Here is a 12849-nt window from a genome sequence, read left to right as displayed (position 1 = left end):
TATAAATGCAGATTCTTTGTGGAATGTAGGTCCCATTGAACTGTGTAGCTACGACCGGCCACACACGTTCTTTTTTTCAGTTTATTTCTTGTTCTATCAATGCACTTCTAACACTTACCTACACCACCTAAGTGTTAATTCTTTGTTTTTACAGCCTTCTTTGCTGGGGATGACGTTCCACAAACAAACCTTTGTTCTTGCTGTTTATCTGGCCAGTAAGACTAATCACCTCTATGACCTCTTCCATCTTTTGTCTTCAGTGTGGTCTTAAATTAACTGAGCTAGCTTAACTTTCCTGTCTCAGAGATGTTTAAAAACCACCATATAACCAGGAGGCAATACAGCCCACAAATTGTGTTTTGGTTTTAGATGCTGTGAGACACAGTTTTTAACAGGTTGTTGTGCTGCCGACCAGAAAATCTCCTCTCATGTTTGGTAATGTCTCTTAAAGGTGAAATCTGTAGTAAACAAACTACATTAACAAATGTAACTCTTTCCTACTTCATGACACAAATACCCTCTGTCCACAGCTGTTTTGGGAAGCCAGCCGCTCCTCAGTAAGATCCCTGAAGTAGACCCGGTGGTGGTACTTTCCGGTGACGATGCCATCCTGTCAGTGCCAGGGATGCTGGGCATCTTCTCTGTGACATGGCAGGCACCTGATGGGGTAATATTAGGACTGTGGGCACGTGGTCAAAATGGCGGACCATCAGGGGGAGCCTATAGACATGTACCTCAATACAGTGGTCGAGTGAACATCACAAACACACAACTCCAGATTGCCTCAGTTCAGCCTGATGACGCTGGAAACTACACCGTTACCATGGTTACCAATAGTACCAGTGGTATAACCAACAGGTCTGTCTCGGTGGAACTAAAAGTGTATGGTGAGTCCTGGTTTAGTATGTTTAGATACGGCTATGGACCTCTAGGATCTGGTGGTCAAATTGCATTTACTTTTACTAGCAAAACTTACGGCATTGCATTTCGTCCAAGGTCATTTTTTCTTGCAAGTTGGTGCAATAGGGTCTCACAAAAATGACAAAGCACATCGTTTTCAAATAGGTTTCTGTGTGTCTCAGAACAAGATGTTGAGTGATCTGATTGCTTTACAGAAAACACTTTGCAGAACCGCTACATATCCAGTGGCGGTGCCAGAGATTTTTTTCTGCAGGTGCTATGGGGGTGCTCGGCATTTTACCGAGGGTGCTATGAAATTAAGGTGATACTAGCATATGTGTCACATGGTTCTCTACTACAACACCTACCCACCATATCGTCACATCTGTTTACATGTTTGCTTTCTGAAGCGTCTTTGTGGTCCATGAAAAGCACCATACAAATCAATCGTATTATTATTATTATCATTAGGCTACTTCCGACGGACACGTACATAGCCAAATCTTAAACGGTGTAAATATACAGGCCCCTTTTAAAAGTGAATGAAACAAAACAGAAGGCACTCAAAACCACAACAATCAGAGCTAGATCACTGTATCATTGTACAATAAAAGTTAAAACTTTACTCCTCAAAGAATGGCTAGCACCCTCAGTTGAGGTGTAGGGTTCATCTCTTTAATAACGACGTCCCTCTTCTTCTAATAAAATGCAGATACCTGTTGCATTCCTTCTTATTCTTCAACGTGACATGATTCTTCTACTCGAGAAATTTTGGGTATCAAAAACGGTTCCATTATTGTGAATTTGTTGATACTACCGCTTGAATTACTTTTACTCTGGACTAGCTCTATTTTTCCTTCTATCGTCAGTGAACGTCAACGTTCAAGCACGCGACCTGTTTGTGTCATGCTACGTGAACTATCTGTTCATTTTAATCTGTTATTCTTTTCTTTTGTGAATGAAATATTATTATAACACAATAAATTAAATTAAGAACGCAGAATTACAAGAAATACTAATTATAAATAAACCATTATTTTCTTGGGGGTGCTATGGCTAATCCAGGGGGAGCTGTAGCACCCCCTGGCCCCCCCCTGGCGCCGCCCCTGTCCATATCTGAGATACTGGAAGCAGCAAACTCTGGCTTAGGTGAGTCTTCCTATCCAGTAAAGAGTACCACATGAACACAGACATCTCATCCTCACACACTTTTCAACAAAAGCAAAACATTCTGTATTATTATGTATTATGTATAATTATTATCAAACTGCATTTGTATCGCTTATCTTAATATCTGAAGCAGTGACACAGATCTTCTCAAATAACATCACGTGAAATAAGATCACATTGTTTCATATTATCATATCATGATGAAGATTATTTGTTTTGGTAGACGACATTTCCGTGGTCCCAGCGGATCAGAGGAATGCCGATCCTTGTACGGCACGTGGCTGTGCATGGGAGAAATCTACAGATGGAAATGTCTATGTGCCCTATGTCCTAGGCAATGAATACTGTAAGTGATAGCTGAAACACTCAATTTGTGCTATATCTACTGGTGATTAGGCATAACAAACTGTCAGTTTTAAGGCTACTACTTGATATCTTCTGTTCTTCTATTGTCCAACACAACATGTACCTCTCACCTTTTATCATATGACCCATTTTTTGTTTCCTGTTTGAACTGCAGCACCAGGTGAGAGGAGTCTCATTGAGAGCGCCATGAGTTCGATTCAGTCTTCCACCTGCATACGCTTCAGAGGTCGCCAATCTGAACGAGACTACTTGGCCATATCTTCAAGAAACGGGTATGGTAATGAATCAAATACTTTCAGACACACCTACCTAATAGAATACCTAATAGAATACCTAATACAAATTCCAGTAGTATTTTTCTTAATTTTTCTTAATTGCCCTCGGGATCAATAAAATATCCATCTATCTATCTGGGCCTCGTTTCCCGATAACGACGTATCTTAACGGCCTACGTGGATTTTCGCGACATCGTACACTAAGTAACACTTTCTATGTACGTGCGTTTCCCAACCATCAACTTAAAGTCAGGTGCACGAGCGCAACGTGCACGAGTTCTTAAGTAGCTCTTAGGAGCTGTTTACGTCAGGTTAACCTGTTTACGTTAATTGCTGTGAAATTAGCTAGCCTATGCGTGCATCGAACGTGCAATGTGCACTGAATTCGGGGCGGGGATAGTAACGCCATCTCCAGCAGAGATGCCTATTTAAACTGTGTTCCCATTGTACAGTCATACAGTACAGTAGGCTACATACATTCAATAAAATTAACCTACATTTGAGTCTAACTGCAGGACCATTCTTACCCTACACTTACCCTTACAATAAAGAAGTGATCCTATTTCAACCATAACTTCATTTTAAATAATGTCTTTCTTTATGACATTTAGTTTATAGTTTAGACAGCAACGTTGACATCTACAGTATATTCAACTGCATCCACTACATAATCTCAAACTTTATTTGTTGGTAACTCTCCAAAAAGGCTACCATTAACACATTTCTTAATGAAAAGGAAACATGCATCACAATAATACTTCAGTGTAACCTGTACCTATGTGGAGTGCAAATATGTCTTGCCATTACACTACCCAACAGCCCTACGTCTGCTAACACTACAGAATGCATAATTCCTACGGGCACTGCACTAGTTTTGTATAGCCTAATCTTTATTTTCAAATACTCAATATTCTTTATTTCTATTTTGATGGGAATAGGCAGGTGAAACAATGACATTTTCATGATGTGCTATACACAGAAACATCGTTTGGATTTCTTCTACAATAGGCCGAACGACACCCCTGGATAAGGTGTCGAGGGGTTTGAAGCGTACGTCATGCGTGACTGTATGAGCTATGAAACTAGCGATTTAAAAAAAGTTTCAATGAAGAACATTGCAAATATATATGTATACAACCATCTAGCTAGAAAGCTACCATATAAGCCAATGGAGTGGTGGCATAAGCGCTAATTGTGCCATAAAACTACTGTTTCAAAGCTTCAGTTAAGACCTACATACTCTCCATTGGTCGCGTAGCACATTTCAGATCAAACCGAGTCATTATAAACATATAAAAAGTTGTGTAGATAGCTTTATTAATGTAAAATATTCCTCGCTTCAAGTAGCCATGTTTTTTTTTTAAATTCCCCTTTCTTCCGAACGACGGTCGAACGACGCCCCTGGTGGATTAAATCGCTAAGTGTGAAGTTACTACTGGTCCTGACCACACCTAGAATTCTTCTCAACGAAAGATACACTTAAGCTAAGTGCGTCGTTGGGAAACCCGTCTGCAACGTAGGATTCCTCTTACGAACGATTTCAAGTGCTTTTTAGGCTAAGTGCGCGTTCGGGAAACGAGGCCCTATCTAGTAATATTTCACTTTTAATTTTTTTTGCACATTAGCCATATTTCATAACACACTGAATGATACATTTTCTTATCATTTTGTTACAAATTCTCTTTGTGTTGTGTTACAGTTGTAGCTCCTTTATTGGACGGGTAGGTGGGGGGCAGACGGTCTCCCTTCAACGCGGGGGGTGCATCTTCTTTAGCATCGTCCAGCACGAGTTCCTCCACGCCCTGGGTTTCAATCACGAACATCAACGAAGTGACCGAGACAATCACGTGAGAATCCTTCTCCAGAATGTACAGACAGGTAATCAAAAATATCCTTACAGCTCACTCACTCCCTTAAGTATGCAAACACACACATACACACACACACTCACAAACACGCGCACACACACACACACCCACACACACACACACACACACACACACACACAAACACACACACACACACACACACACACACACACACACTCTCACACTATTCACAAACACACACACTTACACACACAAAAAACAGCCACACGTGTTTTGGTTAAACTACTTCTTATTGATTTCCCTTTTTAGACAGAGAACGAAACTTTGTAAAAGTGGAAACTCTAAACCAGAACACTCCATATGACTACAGTTCTATTATGCATTACACCAGGTTAGTAACATTCAGAATTATATACTTGTCTGGCTATCTAACCATGTGCCATTATCTGATGCGCAACGGTGGTAAAGTTCAGCATGAATCAATACATTCTCTGATGACCAAACTATAAAAAGGAACTCATTTTGAGGTGAAGTTACGTCAGCGACAGCTGTGATCACCTCATCTTGTTTCCTTGAAACTACAAAGAAACTGCAACGGGAGTTTGTCTAAAGAAAAGTATTGGTGTGTCGTTTGGAAGCAGTGAACATTCATGACCTTGACCATAACATTAACACAGCCTTTCATTTGACGTAGTCGCTGACGTTTTATTCGGTACAGTTCAAACAACTGTAATTCTATTCAAATCTTTACAAGTGATATTTGAAAAAAAGATCTTTTCTGAATGCTAGACAAGATCTTACCATGACATAAAGCCTTACTTCTTCAGAAGTGGTCATGGCATTTTGTACCAGATCAAAAATAATACCACAGTACCAAATTATAAATGGGAACAGTTTTAAAACATTTATGAATATTCAGAATAGAATAGATATAAGCTGAAAGATTTCCGTGTTTTTCAGAACAACCTTTTCCAAGAACGGAGAGCCAACCGTGTTGCCCATCCCCGATGCCAGCGTTCCCATTGGGACATCTCTCAATATGAGCGTGAATGACATCACCCGAATCAACAGGCTTTACAGGTGCGGTGAGGAGCCTGCGGGGGGCGCCCCAGGCACAGTCAGGGTGTACTGTAAGTCAAAAAATTAAATCAAGAAATAAATCTAGTGAATAAGAAAACATCCCAATGTTGGGGCTGCCTGACTGTCGCCCAAAATACCCATAATTCCATGCTCAACCTCATAGGTAATCTCCACCCATCTTCACACCTCAGCTCTCTCTCTCTCTCTCTCTCTTTCTCTCTCTCATGTCAATCTGAACACACACCTCAACAATGAGATTTCAGTGCTAGTTGGATAGACCTTGCTGGGTTAAAAGCCTAGCAGGGACTAGCCCTCAAGCTGGAGATCCTTGGTCTCTCACCCACACTCACGCATCCGTTGCCCATCCCCTTCTCTAGTTGGCTCTATGTCAAGATGGAAATAGTCTGGCCGTGGCAAGATCCTTAAATTACACTTTTCCGGGAAGAAACCGGTTATTAAAAAGTAAAGGTGGAAATTCATACTACAGACATTAGGTGCAAAACATTTGTTGTAGATCAGCCTACAAAACCTGGTAGCAATCTAAATTCAGACAGTGAAATTGGGTCAGACAATGAAAATCAGTCAGATTAAGATGGTCGTACTAAGAAAGGTGTTTTAATAAATGTTACCTTTTCAAGAAAGCAAAGAGAGAGACCAATCCACCCAAATTAAATGTTTCTTTAAAGTAAACTGTCATTGCGGTTATATCCATTGAAGCCATCCTCCGCCAACAAAGTACTCCTACATTGACCTGGTTGTGTTATAGACTTAGTAGTGTTGTTGTAACACATTAGTGGTGCAATACCAGCTAAGACTGCACTGTACAACTAGAGCTTCAATCAATGTTTGTAGTGTATTTATAAAATGTTGAACACCAAAATGAATGGTTACTAATTCTGATCTGATAACCCTGTCACACCTTCATCACCAATCAAAAAATACTGTACTAGCTATGGCACACTATGTCAACTAGACATAAGAGCTAAATGCATTCTTCCGGTTCCGAAGTCTTCTAGCTTCCTGCACCAGTGTACATAACCCCTCTCACTCACTGTTCTCTTCCATTTCTATCAGATCTTGGTTTGGTAGGGATTGTGGTTGCCTCTTTCATCATCCTTTGAGCTCTCTCCATCGCGCTGCTGGTTAAACCGAGAAGGTACTTTTATTTATATATTTGTTTTATTTAAAGGCACAATATGCAACAATTATGCTTCAGGAGTAGGGTTATGATAAGCAGTTTAACCTTAAAATAACAGCTTAAAAAAAATTGGGGCGCTACAATGACTTTTAATATGGAGAATTGCGTCCGTGCCAATGGCATAGCAGGGTCGATAGGCATATAACTGCCTTCTGTAGTTTTGCCTGCCGATGCCCGCCGACCTGACTTTGATTACCTTGTGCCGATCTAGTAAGTAGCTTATTTGCCGTCTTGCTTAGTCTTGTGTTGCACATGATTGATGTTTGACTGTGTAAGGACAGTCGTTGAGTAATTCGTTTTTCATAATGTCAAAGTCAGCACATTTCAAGAGATTTCGTTAGTTTTAGCTGCTAGCATACCTTTAGCGAATAGCTATTAATCCTTATTGCACCTTTAATATATATACGTATTAATTACGTATTTAATTATATACGTATTTACATGAGAGACGCCCTGAGGTCTAAGACCGATAGTTAGATAAAACGTACCTTCGGCATACGCCGTCAATTTCAGGAACCCAAACTTCATGGTGAGCAGATGACTCCTACTGGAATATGAATGACCTAACATGTCTGCTTCTGTCTGCCAAGACAAAAGCTTTGTGTCTTTCTCATGTTGTCTCTCTGTGTTTGTCTCTCAGCCCTCTGGTAATAGTCAGGTCCAGGGTATCTTGAGGTCTCTGTCGTCTGATGAAAGGGAATCAACCCAGTGACCCAGACCTGCTCTGCAAAGCGCCTTGAGACTGTTTGATTGCTGTCGTGCTATATAAATAAAATTGAATGGGATTGTATTGAATTGAATTCTTCTTACTGACATCTCTATACATGTAATACCTGGGTGGATTTTTATTCAATACTGTTATGTCATGTACACACTTACTTCATTATCTTCATGATCTCCTTTTCCCATAGATGAATCTTTCTAAATGAAAAAGGTTTCTTGAGGTTCATGAGGTTTCTCTCATTTACCATCTCAGTAGTAAGCCCTCTGTATGAAGACCATATTGGAGAAAACACTTTTATAGGAAAAAACAGGCTTTTTTTTGTAATGTTGATAAAATATTGTCAGGTGAAAATTCACTCAAGTTATCTCAGGACTCCGGAGTTGCATATACTGTAAGTAAATTAATTCAACAACAACAAGCCTGTCAGGCTCACTCATGTCCTGGCAGTCCAGAGAGAGGCACGGGCCCACTCTCAGAGAGAGAGAGAGAGAGAGAGAGAGAGAGAGAGAGCCCGGGCTCACTCCCAGACTGCAGCAGAAGAGAGAGAAGCAAAATAAAAAACATCACACAAGGTTTTTATAAAAAGACGTTAGCGTTCTCTGATGCCAAAACACTTTGTCAGCAGGGATAACCATGTGGTGGGTCTCTTACATCCGCGGTCATCTTACTATGCTTCTTGCGAGGGAGAAAAGAAATGCTACTAGTTCTTCCTATCAGCCCTTGCTTACACACACACACACACACAAAGTACTCTTTTAAGCACATACAAAGAGTAAGAATCAACAATATACAGAAAGTCATGTTTCAGCAAACAAAGGCATATGACTAACACACATACATTCTTGATTCTTTAAAGTCAGAGTCTCACATTTTCTCATCAAATATTGCTATGCCACTAATAAGGAGCAATTCTTTGCACAGCCACACACAGCATATGTGAATCTCATTGGTTTATTGAAATGGATCAGATCTCACAGAGAGGAGTTGCACACAGCCCTAAGCCTAGTGTGTTTCTCGGTCTTGTGTTGAAGTGAACTTCCTTCAAATGGGTCTACCTAAAACATTCTGTCAGCACGTTCTTTCTAGTTTATTCCTCTTCTTGTTTGACGCCCGTCTCACTAACATGCCAATAAAGCACTCTAACAGTTGAGGTGATAACCACTAAAAACTTGAACAGCTTTCAACCATCAGTGTTCTCGTCACTCAATAACCAAACTTGAAAGTCAGTGAGTTGCTTGATATCTTTTTTTAAAGATACACAGAATAATCATAATTGACCAACGGGATACAACAGCTAAAGTAAGTTACTATGCATATTATGTCTAATTTTAAGTCTTTTTAGTGTTTTAAGGTTTTTAGTGTGGCAATGTTCAGGGGTATTAGTCTACAGTGTTGTAGTGCTTCTGGGTAATATATATATATATTGAAAGCTAAAAACATTTAATTAATATCTTCAATGTCCTAGTACATGGCGTGGTATGCTCATAGTCACTGTGCGTCACTGAGTCACTATTTAAGACTACTATTTCAACAGTAACACTTTATGTAATTATAAACGTGAATTATGAAGTCTTGTGCTCCTTAATTGATGTATCTTGTGTTTTAAAGTGAACTAATGAATTTCAATAATGAGTTAATTCAAATGTTAGGGCACAGAGATGTATGTTAATGAAGATAACTTAAATGATCAAAATAAGTCAAAACATTTTAGTGTGAACTATTCTGTGTGAGAGTATGCTGTCCATTAAAATAAACTACAGGAAGGGTAAAGTTTTATTATTCTGTGTGAGAGTATGCTGTCCAATATAATAAACTACAGGAAGCATTAAGATGAACTATTCTGTGTGAGAGTATGCTGTCCATTATAATAAACTACAGGAAGTGTTAAAATTAGCTATTCTGTGTGAGAGTATGCTGCCCATTCTAATTAACTACAGGAGGCGTTAAGATGAACTATTCTTTTTGAGAGTATGCTGTCCATTAAAATAAAGTTGTGTATTTTCTTTTGCAGTCATGAACTCAGATTTCCTAATCGCTGCCCTTGGGAGGCCCCTGCACCCTGGCATGCTGTATAATGCTCGCAATCATACTATCATTCCAGGTGTGGTTTGTACATTATAGATTTAGCAGACTTTTGAATGCAGAGCAACAGATGTACTGCACATCATTTCCATTAGTAGCCTTTGTGTGCTCCCTTTGAACGGAACCCAGTATCATGGAGTTATCAGCGCTTTGCTCCATCAGTGGAACCATAGAAACGATTATATGATTATTATTATCATAGCAAAATTAGAAATATTTATTATATATTAATAAAGTCTTCATTGATGTTAATTCGCCATTTCAATGGTGTTTGTCATCCTCCATCCAGTTGTCAGCGCCTTGCTCCATCAGACGAACCATAACAATATAATTATTTTAATCATAGCAAAATTAGCAATATCTATTTTATCAAAATAAAGTCTTGATTGATGTTAATGAATCCACAAGTGCCATATGAACGGTGTGTCTCATCCTCTCCGTGACAGGACTAAAGCTATGGGACGATGCCGACATGCAGAAGGTGTTAAGGATCAAAGGGCAGCAAAACACCAGCTTTAATGTCACTGCATCGGACTCCTTCTCCAAGAAATCCAAACTGCTTGATGTCAGCGCCAGCCTTAGGGCCAGTTTTCTTGGGGGAGCGGTTGATGTGCAGGGGAGTGCCAAATACCTGAAGGACAGAACCACGTCGACACACCAGTGCCGGGTTACTTTGCAGTACAAGGAGACGACTGTGTTTAAGGAGCTGATGACGCTGGAGATGGAGATCAAACACCCTGAGGTCTTTGACAAGAACGAGGCCACGCATGTGGTCACTGCGGTGCTCTACGGGGCTGAGGCCTTCATGGTGTTTGACCAGATGGCTGAGGATATTCACAAAAGGCAAGAGATTCTAGGCGAGCTGAAAATCAGTGTTAACAAAATACCGCAGGTTGAAATATCGGGTGAAGGGAAGGTGGTCATCAACGACAATGAGCGGCGAAAGGTGAAGAAGTTCAAATGCACTTTCCACGGCGACTTCAAGCTGAAAGAGAACCCGTCTTCCTACGAAGAAGCCGCAGTCGTGTACAAGAGTCTGGCTACGATGCTGGGACAGAAAGGGGAGGCTGCGATACCCCTGCAGGTCTGGTTGTACCCTCTGAAAAACATAAATCCCAAGGCAGCCCAGATGGTTTGCGACGTGAACCAGACTCTGGTGTCCGCCTTCGAATCGGTGATGGAAGAGCTTCACGAAGCAAAGATCAGAGTCCACGATCTGATCAAGCTGAGTAAGGTCATTCCTTTGGTCGATGTCACAGGAAAACTGGAGGTCTTCCGGATGAAGTTGACAGGCTACACAGTGGTACTGAAGAGGAAAGTGCTAGATGTGCTTCCAGAAATCAGAGGAGGCACAGTGGATGAGAACGCCTTTGAAGAGATCCTAAAGTTCCACCATGAATCCTCTTTCACCAAGAAAAAGATGAAGGAGTGGCTGGATGAAAAAGAAACGGAGATGGGCATCGTCTCCTCTTACATCCACCTCATGAAGGGAATTCCGGTCGTACCCTCAGGGCCCGATCTGCACAAAATCCTCTACCACCCGAAGCTCGACGCCGTCGCCATGTTCAGCTTCACCTCGCTCGAGTATGCCGAGCCATATCTGACTAACCTGAACGAGTGCCTCAGCTGTGAAGAATTCCGAAAAATGGACGACGTCAAATTTGCCATTCAGAAATCGTTTGTGAACAACACTGTGCCATGGTACGAGCATCCCGAAACCATCCCTGCCATGCGGACCAGCCTGACTAATTTTTTCGTGGTGAAGGGCCGTTGTGACAAAAACTCCCTTCACACAGCTCTCATCAGCTTTGTCTCAGACCCATCTCACCCGGGATGCTCCATTCGCGTGTATAAAAACGGAACATGCGTGAACCCGCATTACAAACCTCCAAACACACAGAGGGAGTCGGGGAGAGCCATCGACAGTGAAGGCCACTCAAAAGCAAACAAAGCCAGCGATCCAGGAGGGGACCTGCTCGGACAGAAGCCCAAACTTGATTATCAAATTGGTCTAGACTTGGTTCTTCCTGACAGAGGCAGAGGATCCCAGAACGCATCTGAAATCAGTTCAACCATAAAAGGTAAGTGTTTCCTGCAAAACAGAAATGCTCTTTTTGTCAATGTGTTCAGCTTCTTTTTATTTGAGAGCAGGTAAAAGCGCTGCAAAAAAAACATCTGACTGTATTATCGGATATGTGCTTGTATTTTCTTGATGTGGTTTCAAATTTGAATAAAATGGTTTCCTACCCATCATCAAAACGTATTATTTCAAGCCACAACATGATTTCTGTTTTGTTTTCCTTTTCTAGAGTTCTGGTGTCCATAGCAAACTATGCCTGGAGGCATCTGAAAAGGCTGAAGAACCTGTAAGAGCAAGATAAAGACCACTTATGTTAATGTACAAAATTTGTTTAGAGTGTGATGTGTGATAGTTTGTTCCTCAGGACATTATAGACCATATAGATTTAATTGTTTTGACACCATTGTCATTTTCATTCCATTGTATAAAATGTTATTATCATTTATTTTTTTTTAGAAATGAATATTCAACTGTAGTTTCAAATTTAATTTCCAAATGTATCAAGGATTTACAGTGATACATGTTGAGTCTAAGATTTATTGTGAATTCATTGCATTGACTTGAACCAGATACACAATAAAGAGAAAGCAATTTGACAGCTGTGGTTATTCATGTGATAAACGTTATTATTATATGGCAACGACAGTACATGCATTCTGATTGGCTATTGGGTAGTCATGCCAGCCGCGTATTATCGCTATATATATCGCTATCGCTCGGTAGATACGTTTCAGCCTCAGTCTGATATTTCCCGGCATGACCTCACTCTTGGTTAGTAAGTAGTTAGTAACAGTTAGGTATATGACTGGAAAGCAGAGAACTCAGCTTGAGGAACTTCAGAACTTGATCTACTCTAATAAATGTGGGTACATGTATAGAATTTAAATTCAAACATTGTCTAATTATTACATTACTTAAAATACCCTGTCTCTCTAGAAAGAAATATTCCCACTTTGGATGGAATACTGTTACTACTTGCGAGTAGTGCAGTGCATTGATCTAATTTTCAAACTTAAAAATACTTTTCAGTTTTGCTCACACTTTCAACAGTATTTTGGTGTAAAACATGTAACAAACCTTTTGTGACATAAGAATTCAATTAAATTCAACAATGCAATTTTCTCAAGGCGCTTTACAGAGCCCAG

The 12849-nt window shown here is 40.4% G+C and overlaps 1 protein-coding gene across 1 annotated transcript; it reads left to right on the top strand.

Moving 5' to 3' along the window:
* Positions 1-10096: 10096 nt before the first annotated feature.
* Positions 10097-11950, top strand: LOC308380656 (stonustoxin subunit alpha-like; the record flags this gene model as incomplete). Its single annotated transcript, XM_080858063.1, has 2 exons — positions 10097-11705; positions 11934-11950. The coding sequence occupies 2 exons, from the start codon at positions 10097-10099 to the stop codon at positions 11948-11950; spliced, it is 1626 nt and encodes a 541-aa protein (XP_080714189.1).
* Positions 11951-12849: the final 899 nt, after the last annotated feature.

Source organism: Sprattus sprattus (assembly GCF_963457725.1).
Source record: "Sprattus sprattus genome assembly, chromosome: 19".
NCBI lineage: Eukaryota > Metazoa > Chordata > Actinopteri > Clupeiformes > Clupeidae > Sprattus > Sprattus sprattus.
The sequence above is the reverse complement of the archived record's forward strand: the minus strand, read 5'-3'. Positions and strand labels throughout refer to the sequence as shown.